Source organism: Carlito syrichta, unplaced genomic scaffold (assembly GCF_000164805.1).
Source record: "Carlito syrichta isolate Samal-C Ts95f unplaced genomic scaffold, Tarsius_syrichta-2.0.1 Scaffold313533, whole genome shotgun sequence".
NCBI classification, from domain to species: domain Eukaryota; kingdom Metazoa; phylum Chordata; class Mammalia; order Primates; family Tarsiidae; genus Carlito; species Carlito syrichta.
This window is the reverse complement of record NW_007257629.1, coordinates 349,099-363,958: the sequence shown is the minus strand read 5'-3', so window position 1 is coordinate 363,958 and position 14,860 is coordinate 349,099. Positions and strand designations below refer to the sequence as shown.

The window sequence follows — 14,860 nt, the reverse complement described above, 5'->3', positions numbered from 1 at the left end:
GGTCTCCCCTCCGAGAGCAAAGCTCAACGGCAGCCCCCTCGCTGGCGGCCCCGGGGCCCGGGGCCCGGAAGCAGTCCCCAGCGAGCTGGCGACATCCCAAGTGCTCACACACGGAGCGCCCAGCCTCGCCGCATTCCTCATTCTCTCCTGGAGTCCGCCAGGGCAGTCTGCCCAACTGACGGAAGTTGACTGTTCAGGGGAGAATGTTCCAGGCAAGGGCCGGAGGCGGGGAAGGACCCAGCCGAGTGGAGAAACTGAGGCCCATGGGAGGCACGTAGGGGAGAGGCCATGGAGTCCGCAGGGCCGATAACGTGGGGCCATGCAGCATTCCGCAGCATTCTCCTTGAAGTTAATCCTACATACGAAGGGATGTGGCTGGGCAGGGTCTAGTGGGGGAGGGCCGGGGGTCACTGGGTCACTGGGGTGTCCCACGGGGTTTTAGGGACACCACTTTTGTGGCCATGTGAAGACTAGATTGGAGGGGCTGCCACAGGCTCAGTAACAGCCCTCAGAGGTATCAGGATTTAGTCCTTAGAAACTGTGAATGTGACCTTATCTAGATGTGGGCTGGGTGTGGTGCCTCACACCTATAATCCCAGTACTTTGGGAAGCTGAGGAGAGAGGACTGCTTGAGCCCAGGAGTTCAAGACCAGCCTGGGCAACATAGTGAGACTTTGTCTCTAGAAAAAAAATTAAAAAAACCTAGCTGGGCATGATGGCACACATCTGTAGTCCTATCAGGAGGCTGAGGTGGGAGGCTCGCCAGAGCCCAGGAGGTTGAAACTACGGTAAGCCATGATCGTGCCAATGCACTATATTCTGGGCAACAGAGTGAGACTCCTACTCAACAACAAAAAGAAAAAAGGTCTTTGCAGTTGTGATTAGGTTAAGGATCTTGAGATGAGGCAACTATCCAGGTGGGTCCAAGATGCCATCACACATATCCACATAAGAAAGGGAAACAGAGGGAGATTTGACACACACAGGAGGAGGCCGTGTGACCATGGAGGCAGAGGCTGGAGTGATGAGGCTACAAGCCAAGGAAGGCCGGAGCCACCAGAAGCTGTAAGAGGCGAGAAACAGAGTCTCCCTTAGAGCCCAAAGAGGGAGACTGCCCACACTGTATTTTGACCCAGTGACACGAATTTTGGATGTCTGGCCACCAAAACTATGAGAAAATACATTTCTGTTGTTTTAGGCCATCAAGTCTGTGGTATCTTGTTGCAGCGGCCACCACGGGAACTACAGGGGCCAAGGGTGATGGGCAGGCCCCTCAGGCAGAGAAGGGAGTCATGGGAAGATGCTGGGAGAGGAAGGGCACAAGGGGGACGGGATGATCCCAGGTCTCTGCCTGAGCAAGTAGTCCCCGTGGCCACTGTGTCTGGGAAGGCTGCCAATCAAACTGCCTTCACGCCTCAGACCCCTCCCCCGTGTTTGCAGTCCAAGCACACGCTGCCTTGCCCAGTTAAGAGCCCCTTCATAGGGGCTGCAATGCCTAACTCTTTCAGCAGGAACCCTCTCCTCAGTGAGCTCTCACCTGGAGGGGTGGGCTCCTCCCTTGGAGCTCTGAGCAGGGTGCACACCCTGGACAGGGTGGCTGTGAAGTCCCTCAAAGCCCTTAACCTTCCCCAAGCCCACTGACCACCACCACCCACTGCTTCCCTGACAGCCCTGTGGGGTGACTGTCAGCACCTCCAGGTGACATTGGCCCAGAGGAAAGAAGCCCTTCCTACATGGCCTCCCAGAGGACTTTTAGGGGCAGTGGACACCCAAATTCTTAGGCGGATGCCAATGGGCACAATGCTGCCTCTCCCCTCCATACGCCTCAGAGCTCAGTGAGGCATCCTCAGCTGAGGCTTGATTTTCCTCCACCCAGCAGGGCTCTGGCCAGGTCCCGCCCTTGATACCGGCCAGGCTTGCAGTGGGTTGCTTGCCGGCTGCTGGCCAGGAACCCCGGTGGTCCTCCATTTTGCCCTTGGCCCTTGCTGACCTGCTGGGGAGCAACAGTGGCTTGCAGCTAAGCTGTGCTGAGGGGCCTTGAGTCAGTCAGGGCCCAGCTGGCCCTCAAGCTCCCATATGGAGGTGCTAAGGGGTGAGAGGCCTTTCCTGGGGCTTTCTCCAGGCATCTGTCCCTGGGCTCTCCCTGCAGGCCTTGTGTTCTGGCCCTGCCTGCCTACCTGACATCTCTCCACTTCCCCTTGCTCACCCCTTACTGGCCACACCAACACCCTGGCTACTCCTAACATGCTAAGCGCAGGCTCTCCTGAGGGCTGTTCCCTGTGCCTGGAACATTCTTTTCCCAGATAGTTCCATGGCAGCTGCTTACCTCTGCTCCAGTCTCTGCTCAAATGTCAGCTTTGTCAGAGGCTCCCACAGGTAAAGGCATCAAGTAGCTGACTGATAAAAGCTACCCATTGTCATGATGACTGTTTTAAGATGTTTGGTTCCCCCTGCCGTAACCTCATTTCCTACCTTGAATGTCACAGTATGTCACTTTCCCATCTGACAAGAGCCTTTTCTTGGCTCTATCTGACACAAAGACTTTTAACAGGGCACAGAGTAAAACACAGCCTCATGCTGCTACAACAGTGGCCCAGGGACCCAGCACCTCCCCAGGACCTGTTTCTACGTGTCCCCAGTTGGTGGAACAGCTTGAAGAACTGAGGAGGTGACCAGGCACATACTGAGGGGTGAAATGTGGCATCCATTCCTCCAGTAGCTCAAAAGGCAGGGTTAGGGGTTACAGGTAGAAACTCACCTTGTAAACTTCTGTAGTTTAGATGTGGATTCTGGGACAAACATGGGGATGGTCCTTTTGTGCCTGAAACAAACATTTCACAGAGGTGCTGAGTAACAGACAAGTGATGGACCCTTCTGAGCTCCAGGGAGAAGCAAGCAGAAACATTCACAGATCAGGTGGGTGTGGCTTCACCACGGGCCGAGTCAAGGTGAATGCCATCAAATCCAGCAGGTGCTGACTGAGCACTGCTGTGCCCAGGTGAGGTGCCGAGTGCCACGAGACAGTGGTGAACACCATAGGCCGGGGCCCAGCCTCCCAGAGGTCAGTCTGTGAGGGTCTTATTCTTTTCAGGGGCCCACTCCCTCCTCACCTCACCGGTGCTTGACCAACAGCATGAGCCTCGCCACCCACTGGAGAGGGCCTCTTTCTAGATATGGGCTGCATGTCCCACCCTCCACGCTGAGCTGCCCAGGCCGGTGGAGACCCCAGAGCATTCCCAGCCTGAACCCAAGACATAAGTCGAGGTGGTTTGTCCAAGGAAAAGCCACGCCGAGGGTGCCCCGGTCACAAGGGAGCATGGCCCAGCAAGGGACAGGCTGTGGCTCAGGGACCAGGTCAGAGCGAGGACCTACCGGCCGGGTGAGAAGGGCACATGCACTGCCCCATAGCCTCGAACCACGTCGTTCCCAAACACGTCTGGTCCATACACACTAAGCACGATCTGTGGCCCTTGGGAAGGACAAGGCAGGGTGTTGGTATATGAGGAAACATGGGGAAGGTGCCAGGCAGAGAACAGGGCATGTTCAGCTGAGTGGGGGGATGGCCCTCAAAGCCCTGGGGTGGTGGGCTCAAGGGACAGCAGCGGCAGATGTGGGAACCCTGTGCCAAGGAGTTCTGCCCACCCTGGTACTTCCTGTATCTCCACTAATGTCCTAGAATAGGGTCCACACTCTCCACACCCCTTCTCACTCCTGGGAACACAGGAAGTGCCTCTGGAGGTACTAGGCACTAGGCACTGGGCCCAGCTGTGACTGGAGCAGACAAGAGCCCACCCTCCTGCCCTCTGGAAGCGTCCTTTCTGATGGAGGTGGTCACACTCAAGCACGCACTGCATGGGTTCCTGGAGATGGGTGGGGGGAGCATTTTGGGGGCATCTAAGAAAAGTCAGAGAGAAAGCAAAGACCTTCTGAGATTTTTCTTTAAAATATTAACATCACACCTGTTTCATGTTAGCACTGAGGCGCACTAGGTGCTCTTACCTTGTCGGTCTCTCTGTCCTTTTGCAGGGGAAAGATCATTGCCCAGTTGACAGGCAGATGGTGAGGCCCAGGGAGGTCCTAGAGTCAGCCTGCCATGCTCTGATCCCGTGGCCACTGCTGAGTGACCTCACGCAGATTACCTATCCTCTCTGCCCCTGTTTCCCCATCTCTAAAACACTTAAAACAGTGCCTAATGCATAGTGAGTGCTCAGTAAATGTTAGGGAGAGGCTTGTGCCCTTCCCATCATTACTTCTACCAAGATAACCCACCAAGGTAACCTTCCAAGTGTTACAAAACCACCTCTTTACCTTTTAAGGCTTCATCACCAAATAATGCATCCCAACCATGGTACTTGGGTTTCACCCATTTTTTGAACTTTATATAAAAGGAATAATACAATATATACGTGTATGTGTGTGTGTGTGTGTGTGTGTGTGTGTGTGTGTGTGTGTGTGTGTGTTTTGGAGGGGGGAGTCAAGGTCTTACTCTGTACCCAGACTGGAGTGCAGTTGCACAACCATGGCTCTCTGCATCCTTAATCCCTTGGGCTCAGGTGATTCTTCTGCCTCAGCCTCTCAAGTAGCTGAGACTACAGGTGCATGCCACCATGCCCAGCTGATTTTTTGTAGAGAAGAGGTCTATGTTGCCCAGTCTGGTCTTGAGCTCCTGGGCTCAAGCAATTCTCCTGCCTTGGCCTCTCAAAGTACTGGGTTTATAGGCATGAGCTACCATGTCTGGCCTCTTTTAATGTTTATGGATGAACAGAAGCCCTTATTTTTAATACAATCAACTTCACTGAACTTCTCCTTTAAGGACTCTTCTTGGAAAATCTTCCCTTACCCCGATATTGTGGCTGTAGTCCTCCATGCTGCCTTCCTGAAGCTTTCTTTTGCCCTTCACATTTGGACTTACATATCCATCTGAAATTTACTTGTGTATGCAGCCAGGCTTCTTTTTTTTCTATGTGTATCCAATTGTCCCAGCACCATTTACTGAAAAGACCTCTTTTCCTTCCTACTCTGCAGTGCCACCTTTGTCATGAATCAACTGTCTACATGCTCCTAGGTCTTGGGGGTCTCTATGGATCTGTCTCCTTGAGTCAAAACCACATTGTCTTTATTGTCCTTTATTACTAAAGCTTGGTATCTGGTACAACAAGTTATACTTTAATATTACTATAAAGAACATATTTTTAAGATATCATTTTCTATATATCACAAACAGTAACTGCTTTCTGTATATTGATCTTATATCCAGCAATCACGCCAATCTATTAATCCTAATAATTTATCTGTAGATTATTTTGAAATTCTATATAATCATTTCATCTGTGAATACTGTTTTGTTCCTCCTTTCTAATTCTTGTTTCCTTTTTGAGTTAGAGTCTCACTGTGTCGCCCAGGCTGGAGTGCAGTGGCATGTTCACAGCCACCACAGGGCTTGGCCAGGCGCAGTGGGTCATGCCTATAATCGCAGCACTTTGAGAGGCAGAGGCGAGAGGATTGCCTAGTTCAAGACTAGCCTAGGCAACTTGGTGAGACTTCGTCTCTACAATGAATTAAACAACTAGCCAGTCATGGTGGCATGCGCTGGGCTCCGGCAATCCTTCCGCTTCAGCCTTTCAAGTAGTCGAAACTGCAGGGGCAGGCAACCACGCCTGGCTAATTTTTATTTACCTTTGATTTATTGTAGAGATGAGGTCTCGCCAAGTTGCCCAGGCTGGTCTCAAACCCATGGGCTCAGGCAATCCTTTCACCTAGGCCTCCCAAAGTGTTGGGATTACAGGCTGAGCCACCAAGCCTGGCCCTTTTCTAATTCTTAAACCCTTTATTTGTACAGTGCTGGTGGTGATAACAAGTATCCTGATCTCAGAGGGAAATCTTCCAACATCTCACCAGTAAAAGTGATATTTGCTCTAATCATTTCATAGATAACCCTTATCAGATTAAGGTCATTTCTTTCTTTTCCTAGCTTACTAGGTGTTTACCATAAATGGATGTTGAATTTTATGTTTTCTTCATTTATGAAGAAATGTAATGCATTACAATGGCTGACTTTAGTTGTTATACAAGCTTTGTTGGAGGATAAAACCTCCTTCTCATGATATTATTTTTATATCTTGCTAGATTCAGTTTCTGAATATTTTGTTAGATTCAGTTTCCTTTTTTTTTTTTGAGTTGAAGTCTCACTCATCACCCAGGCTAGAGTGCAGTGGCACACTCACAGCCACCCCAGCATCAACCTGCTGGGCTTCAGTGATCTTTCCACCTCAGCCTTCTAAGTAGCCAGAACTACAGGTGTGTGCTATCACGCCCAGCTAATATTTTTTCTTTAATTGTAGAGACAAGGTCTCGCCAAGTTGCCCAGGCTGGTCTTGAACCCACAGGCTCAGGCAACTCATTCGCCTCAGCCTTCCAAAGTGCTGGGATTATAGTAGACTGAGCTACCGAACCTGGCCGAGTTTTTTTGTGAGTTGGAATTTTACTCTGTCACCCAGACTGGAGTGCAGGGGCACACTCACGGCCACTGCAGCCTCGACCTGCTGGGCTCAAGGGATCCTTCCACTTCAGCCTTCCAGGTAGCTGGAACTACAGGCGCATGCCACCATGACTGGCTAATTGTTTAATTCATTGTAGAGACGAGGTCTCACCAAGTTGCCTAGGCTAGTCTTGAACCCCTGAGCTCAGGCAATCCTCTCGCCTCTGCCTCTCAAAGTGCTGCGATTATAGGCATGACCCACTGCGCCTGGCCAAGTTCCTTCTTTTTAATGTCCTCAGCAGGCTTTGGCATCAAAACTACGTGACCTAACAAAAACAAGGTGGAGAACATTTAATCTTTTTTATTCTAAAATGTAAGCCTGGCGTTACTTCTTTCTTAAATATCTGGTGGAATTCACTGATGACGATATCTGGATTTGGAGTTTTCTTTGTAAGAAAATTTTAAATTACAGATTCAATTTAATAGACATAGGGTACACAGATTCTCTTTTTGTGCAGCTTTGGTAGTTATATTTTTTCAGGAATTTGAACATTTCATCTAAGTTGCCAGATGTGTAACAATGGCTGTTCTTTAATGCCTTATCTTTGTATTGCCTGCAAGAGCCACAACATGTCCCTCTTTTCATTTCTGCCATTTCTGTTTTTTCTCTTTTCTCCTTGATCGTCTCAACCCAGGTTTTTCACTTTTAAAAATGAACTTTTGTGTTTTTTCATCTCCTCTACTGTAAAGGTGCTTTCTGTTTAATCAATTCCTGTAATTTCTCATTCTTCTACTTTCTTTGGATTTAATTTGCTGTTCTTTTATCTGATGATACTTAGATCATTAATTTTTCAGCCTATCTTTTCTAACATATGCATTTAAAACTACAAAATTTTCCTCTAACCATGACTTAAAATGCCCCCTGCAAATTTAAATAGCTAAGTATTTTCACCATCATTCAATTCAAAAGTCCATTATTATTTATTCTTTGACACAGGAGTTGTTTTTAGAAGTGATTTTCTTATTTTTCAAACATATGGAGATTTTCTCACTATACTTGCTATTGGTACCTATCTTAATTTTATCAGGGTCAAAGAAAATACTCTACTCTCCCAGAAAGTTAAAGGAGTTTTTCCATGAACCCTGGAGTACTCACCACCTAGATTACCATACTTGCTTCATCACCTCTCTCCACGCCTCAATTTATCCTACTTGTGAGAAATTTCAAAATAAGTTGCAGACAAGTGTATACTTTCCCTAAAACATTTCACTATGCCTATTATTAGAGCTCAATTTTTTTGAGATAAAATGTATACATAATGAAACACACAAATCTTAACAGATTTTGACAAATGCATATAATTGTGTAACCCAAATCCAACTGCTTTAAAGTATTCTTTCTTTTTTCTTAATAATTAAACTTAAGACCGGGCTCAGTGGCTCAGCTTGTAATCCCAGCACTTTGGGAGGCTGAGGCGAGTGGACTGTCTGAGCCCAGGGGTTCAAGACCAGCCTGGGCAACTTGGAGAGACCTCGTCTTTATAATAAATCAAAAATCAGTTGGGTGTGGTAGTGCACGCATGTAGTTCTGGCTACTTGGAAGGCTGAAACGGAGGCATTGCCGGAGCTCGGCAAGCTGACGCTGGGGTGGCCGTGAGTGTGCCACTGCACTCCAGCCTGGGTGACAGAATGAGACTCCAACTCAAATAAATAAGTAAAAATAATTAAACTTAATTAGTAACTTTATTGATTATTTGTAATAATAATAAAAACTCCATTCTTGCCTTCTGATACCATTCTCAGACTGTGGTAGCCTCTTTATTTATTTATTATTTTAGGGTTGTGGGGTACATGTGAGGAGCTGTTACATAAGTAAATTGCATGAAGGTGAGGTTTGGGCCTCTAGCCAGCCCTCTCTCCCGCTAAAAGATTCTCTTTGGCTTTTAAATGTTTTATTATTATGCAGCTAGGTGTGGATTTCTTACATTTATTCTGCTTGAGGTTTGTCTTCTTGAATCTGTGTCTTGATATCTCTCATCATTTTTGAAGCTATTTATCACTTCCAATATTGTCTGTGCCTTGTTCTCTCTCCACCCTTTCTAGGATTCCAATAACATATGGAAAATTTCCTATATCCTGTCTCTTACTCTTTCATCTGCATTGTAGGTATTTTCCTTAGACCCAGCTTTCAGTATACACTTATTTATTCAGTTGTGTCTAATCTGCTGAGTGCCTACTTTTGGTGATCCTATCTTTCAGTTCTAGAATTTCTATTAGGACCTTTTACAAATGTGTCAGGCCTTCTAGTTCTCTGCCATAATTCTCAATAGTTTGTTTTATCTCTTTTGATCACGGTAGGAATGTGTCTGGCAATTTCAGTAGCTGGAGATTCTGTTTCTCTCTAGTGCCTCACTTTTGCAGGTTGCCATTAATGCTGTCTTGATTCCTGTGTTCTTCTTACTTATCATATGCCAGACATTATATGTGGACTAAAACATGGAAATAATTTGAGGTCTATGAGATGACATCTTTCTCCAGAGAGGTTTCTTATTTGCTTTTGCCAGTTTTGCATTTCAGTTTCCTTATATGGAAGAAGAAATGGAGAGAAATCTGTCCACTAGATAGGATCAGGAAGCTTGGATAAGTCCACACAGGGAAAGAATTCACAGTCCCCATGGAGCTCATCCTTAGGTTTTGCACACAGTAAGCATTTAATAAGTGAAAGTGAACAATTAGAGGGGTTAATAACCACTAGACAAGGTGGGAAGTAAATACTGCCAGCCCAAGGAAGCCCTTTGTAGGATGTGGGAAGAGTATTCGGGCAGAGGGAATAGCATGAACAAAGACTCAGGAGAGGAACTTGAGGGACTAGCACAGGAGGAGCAAGTGTTACTCTGGCTGGAGCACAAAACACATGGGATATTGAGAGACACGGGGCGAGATCTCCAGGTCAGATGGCTGCAGCCCTGCACACCAGACTCAGGATTCTACCCATCACAGGTGTGGCGAGCAGCAAAGGTGTCAGATTGGGGTCTGACCCGATTCACTCTGAATTTCCAGAGGGCCAGCTGCACAGCAGGTAGAAGATGACTGGGACGAAGTGGGCCGAGGAAGAAGTGGGAAGGGGGCAGGTGGTGGCAGAGAACATCAAAGGCCAGGGCAAGAGCCCAGGTATCGGGCAGTGACCATGTGAATACGGGCAGCGCTGGACGGGATGAGGCAGAGGCTGTCCTGGGGGTGCTCTGTGAAAGCTCTTCTGCTCCCCACCCCGTAGGGCCCCTGCAGACTCACAGCCATAGGGGTTGGTGCTTTTAAAGGTGACATCGATGGGAAAGTTCCAAACCAGCGCCTGCCGTACGTCTTGGCTCTTGGATGTGATCTGCGAGATCCCCTCCTCCAGACCCTGTGGGGACAACAACAGAGACAGCTGGTGTCTAAGTGCCAGGCTGCCACGCCTCCTTCTCCTTGTATGGAGCAGGCAGTTGGGAGGACTGTTTTTTTCAACTCTTCTCCCAAGACACTAACTTCCAAACAAAGGGAACTAGGAGATGACAGAGCACCTCTCAGGTCTGGTACCTGAATGTACTATCTTGTCAGAGTGTGACAACCTGGGAGGCCAGCCACTCTCCTGGCCATGGGGTTAGATCTCATCCCCTCTTGCCCCACTGAAGGAAACGGCCCCAGCAATGCTTACACTTGCCTGCATCACCACTCACCTAGAGCATTCCCATCGGTACGCACGCATATGTTTTCTCTAACAGAAACGATCCTCTCCCATCTCTACTTCCTACTTCACCTACCAACTTGTTCTTTGCTTCCCTTCACAGAAAAACTCCTTGAGAGAGTTGCCACACTCCCTGGCTCCAACTCCTCCCCTGCTATTCTTTTTTTTTTTTTTTTTGAGTTGGAGTCTCACTCTGTCACCCAGACTGGAGTGCAGTGGCCGCTCCCGGCCACCGGCGATCCTTCCACCTCAGCCTTCCGAGTAGCTGGAACTTCAGGAGCGCGCTACCACACCCGGCTCATTTTGATTTATTGTAGAGATGAGGTCTTGCCAAGTTGCCTAGGCGGGTCTCAAACCCGCAGGCTCAGGCAATCCACTCACTTCAGCCTCCCAAAGGCATGGGATTACAGGCTGAGCCACCGAGCCTGACTCCTCCTCTGCTATTCTTTCGTGAACCCGCTCCAGTCTGACTGCTGGCTCCACTACTCCACTAAAGGGTTTTTTCAAAAAAACAGTGATCTTGATACTGCTTTAGCCAATGGTCATTTCCCTGTCTCCATTTTACTTGACCCATCCGCAGCCTTTCACACAGATGATCGCTTCTGGAAGTTGATCTGCTTCCCGATACTTTCTTCCCTTGGTTTCTGGGTCTTTCTACCTCATAGGATGGCTCCTGCTCAGTCACTGTTGCTGGTTCCTTCTCAGCGTCAGGGTCCCAAGGCTCTGTCTTTGGCCAGTTTCTAACCATGTACTTGGTGATCTCATCAATCTTGTGACTTTCACTGTGGTCCAGATGTCAGTGATTCCAAGTATATGTCTCCAGCCTCGTCCTCGCCTTAGAGCTCCAGATCAGCAGTGCTCCATCTCCCACTGCCACTCCGCATCTCGACCGGATGGCGAGAGGCATCTCAGCCTGGACCCACTCCAGGCTGAGCTCTGAGTGGTTCTCCCAAACCTGATTTGTCCATAGTCTTCTCAATGAACTGCAGTTCTCTACTTCCAAGTGCTCAGGCAAGAAACCTCGGTGTGATTCTTAACTCCTCTTTCTCTCATACCCCATATATGTCCGACAGCAAAACCTGTTGGCTCTGTCTTCAAAGTGTACTTGAGATTCAACCACTTTTGCCACCCCACAACTGCCACCTCCTCTCCCCATCTGTTGCTGTCAGAGCCAAATGGTCTTCCTGCCCTTGCTCCCACACAGTCTATGCTTACAGACAGCAGGGGGATCTTTTTAAAACCTGAGCTAGTTCACTTTCTCCTCTGTTCAAAACTCTCCAGTGGGGTCCCATCTTCCCCTGAGTAAAGGTCATGGTTCTTGCTCTGACCTTCCAAGCTCTACGAGATCTGCCCCTGTGCCTCCCTACCTCACCTCCAGCCACTCATTTTTGGCTCACTCTGTTCACTGGCCACACTAACTTCCTTGCTGTTCCTCAAACATGCCAGGCACACTCTTGCCTCGGGACCTTTGCACTCCCTGTTCCTTCTGCCTGGGAAGTTCTACAGGTTCCCATATGCTCCCTTACTTCCTTCAGGTTTTTACTCAAAAGTTACCTTCTGAGTGAAACCTCCCCTGGTTACCTTATCTAGATTCCAACCTCCCTTTTACCCTTCACACCTCTCAATTCCTGACTTCATTTTCCCTCTCAGTGCTGCTTCTTAGCTCATGTACTACCATATGTACTGTTTAGTATGTCTCTCCCCACAGGAATGTATACTCCAAGAAGACAGGGACTTTTCTCTGGCTTCATTCACTATCCCCAATGCCCAGAAGACTCTCAATCAACAGTTATCCAATGAATGGGTAAAGGGAAAATAGGTATTATAATTTCAGTTGTACAAAGGAGGAAACTGAGGCATAGAGAGATTAAATAAGCTGAGCTTCCATTTCTTCAACTGATGTGAGGATTATACAAGCTCTTTGCAAACAGAAAAGTGTGGTGCCAGCTGAAGTCTTCACCCTAGTCCCTCTCCTGGTAGAGACTATCCCTGGACCAGACCCTCACCATGTGGCCTCTCCTCAGCTGGTGGGGAGGGTCTGGAGAGCCCTTTGGCTGAGGAGAGGCCGGGTGAGGGGCTGGTCCGGAGTATCTAAAACTCAGTCACTTGCAGGCTGACCTGCGGGGGTCTGCCTGCCACATACAAGCTCACAGAACAGGGTATGTGAGTGCGCACAGTCTTTGGGTATCAGTCAAGGAGCCCAACCATGGTTGTGCTCTCCATTCCAGCTTTTTCAGGAATAATCTCATGTTTGGGTTCTCTCTGAACTTGGTGTCTAATGGTTTTGAATGGGGAGGGGAAGGGTGTGATGGGCACCTTCAGAAACCCCATCAGGCATGAAGGCCTTGAGTAAGGGAAGCCCGGGTCCAGCTTACCGCCGTGGGGGCCCAGTCCTGGCCGTACACAAAGCAGTACTTGCAGTAGAGGTCATCATATTCTGGAAACTGGAAAAAAACACACACGGATTCCATTTACTGGTACTCATGCAGAGGCCAATGTGTTTGCTAGGAGAGTCCTGGACCTCAGCTCGAGCTCTGCCTTCTGTCTGATGTGCCCTTCCTATTTATTCACCTGAAAAACTCCTGCTCATCCTTTAAAACATTCCTTTCAGGGAGCCAGCCCTAACTCCCAGGCTGGTTTAAGGCTGCCTTTTGGTTCCTTTTAGTCCTTGTGCTTCCGCCATCAAAGCCCTGATTACCTGTGTCTAGGTCTGTCAACCCCACTAGACTGTGAACAGGAAACAAGGTGGATGCCTTTCTCTGTCCCCAGCACCTGGCACAGAGGTGGGCACAGATGAGGTCTAAGGGTATGGTGCTGAAGTGAAAGGTCTAAGAACTCAGGAAGCTATCAGGACACAGAGCATATGCGTGGCTGGAGCCGAGGGCCTGAACAGAGGAAGGGGACCAGAGCAGAGGAAGAAGGAACAGTGTGTGTGTGTGTGCATGCATGCGCTTGTGTGTGTCAGGAGTTGGGGGGGGATGGGTATGCTAAGAGCACAGACACATGTGACTCAGCCCAGCTAAGAGCCCTTAATAAGACAGAACAAGAGAAGGGGGAAAGACAGTCTCAGGCTCTAGGCCAAGGCAGAAGTGGGGACGTAATAGAAGCATGGGACAGTATCCCTGATTAAGAGGAAGGCAGCCAACATGTACTTCAGTTAATCCTCACAATAATATAATAGTAAAAAACACCATCTCCAACAGCTTGGAAGGACAGTGTAGCAAACTTTTTTGGCCAGACATCCCTGTGTTCAATTCCCAGCTAGGCCACTTCCTTGGGTAAATTTTCCCAGCGGTAAAATGGGGATATTAGTAATACCTCCCTCACGAGGTTATTGTAAGGATTGACTAAGCGGTGCTGAGCACCGAGTTTGGCACACAGTGAGGACTTGGTGAACGTTGGTTTTTATTTATTCATACTAAGTGGCTGTCAAAAGAGTGTAGGGAAATGAAGAGTAGCGCCCCTGTGGCATGACGGGCACACCCTCCCGGGATCATTCCAGGCCACCATCATCGTTGGGTCACACTAACCAAAGCATCCCGATTCTAACCCAAGTTCAAGGATCTGCGGCTCAGAGCGCGGGGCACTCACCGCGGACGAGACGCGGCGCAGATGCCCGAAACCCGGCCAAGCCTCGTCTCCTACCGTGACTCTCCAAGAGGCCTCTGCCCGTGACTCAACCGAGCGGACACTCTCCGTGCCAGGGCCCGCAGGCTTGGCCGCGCGTGACCTCGGTACTAGCTCAGCCTCCCGAGGCTTCTTTCCGCTCCCGCACACCCGGGATCAGGATGCCCAGCAACCTCGCGCCAAACCTCTCCAAGGCTGGCTCCCCTCCCCCGCCTAACCGGGACGCTCGGAGGAGCGACACGGCCCTCCGGGGACCGCAGCAGCCCCGAGGGTTGCGGGCAGGGTCCCCGGGCGACACTGGGGAGCGGGGCCCCGGCGGCCGCTCACCTGGGCGCTCTCCACCTGCCCGTTGACCATGAGCAGAAACACGGTCGGGCTCGCGGCCGCCATGGCAGGGCTCGGGGTTCGGAAGACCCACCCAGGCCGCTGGCGCGGTTGCTAAGAGGCACCGGGGTTGCCCTAGAAACAGACGGCGTGGCGCGCGGGACACGTGCCCCGGCGGCGGCGCCTTCGCGAAGGCCGCAGTACGCGTGCGTGCGGCGAGGCGCAGGCGCAGTCGGCGGGCGCCCCCGGGAGGGGCGGGGCTTGTGGGGGAGGAGCCCGGAGGGGCGGGGCTCCACGGCCCCACCCCTGTCTGGGTAAACTTGGATTGTCCACGCAGAGTGTTGACCCGTCGTGTAGAACCCAGCCCTACCACGCGGCACAATGACACGCTTAGGTAGTGTGTGTTCACTCGGACAGAGCCCTGCTCCTCCTCGAAGTGCGGAGGCAGAAAAGAGCGGGGTCACAGAGGGAAATGCCCCGGACTCAAGCCCGCCAGAAGTCAATTGTCAAAATACCCTTGGCCACTAGATGTCGTCGTGGCTCTTCTGGGAGGACGGCGGAGGGATGCGCGGAGCCTCCGAGGGAGGCTGGGTGCTCAGAGGGGTATCCCTGGCTGGCGCCAAGCAGCTCCCTGCATCTGGTGAAGGGGATGCGCCCTTATGGCTTTTGAGAGCCTCGCCCTCGAAAAAGTTTATTAAACACACTTG

The 14,860-nt window shown here is 50.0% G+C and overlaps 1 protein-coding gene across 5 annotated transcripts in view; it reads right to left on the bottom strand.

Moving 5' to 3' along the window:
- The window catches only part of B9D1 (B9 domain containing 1), a 16,174-nt gene extending 1,788 nt beyond the window's left edge, over positions 1–14,386 (bottom strand). For 2 of the 5 annotated variants that reach the window (XM_008070550.2, XM_021718812.1), the window contains exons 1-5: positions 14,157–14,386; positions 12,578–12,646; positions 9,770–9,881; positions 3,373–3,469; positions 2,759–2,821 (exon numbers count right to left, since the gene is read on the bottom strand). In XM_008070550.2, the coding sequence (XP_008068741.1) occupies positions 2,759–2,821; positions 3,373–3,469; positions 9,770–9,881; positions 12,578–12,646; positions 14,157–14,219 (404 nt within the window). In that variant the 5' untranslated portion in view covers positions 14,220–14,386. Of the gene's footprint in view, positions 1–878; positions 1,064–2,494; positions 2,684–2,758; positions 2,822–3,372; positions 3,470–9,769; positions 9,882–12,577; positions 12,647–13,793; positions 13,857–14,156 lie in introns of those variants that run through there. The other 3 variants (XM_021718811.1, XM_021718813.1, XM_021718814.1) reach the window with 3 other exon arrangements.
- Between the last annotated feature and the right edge of the window lie 474 nt (positions 14,387–14,860).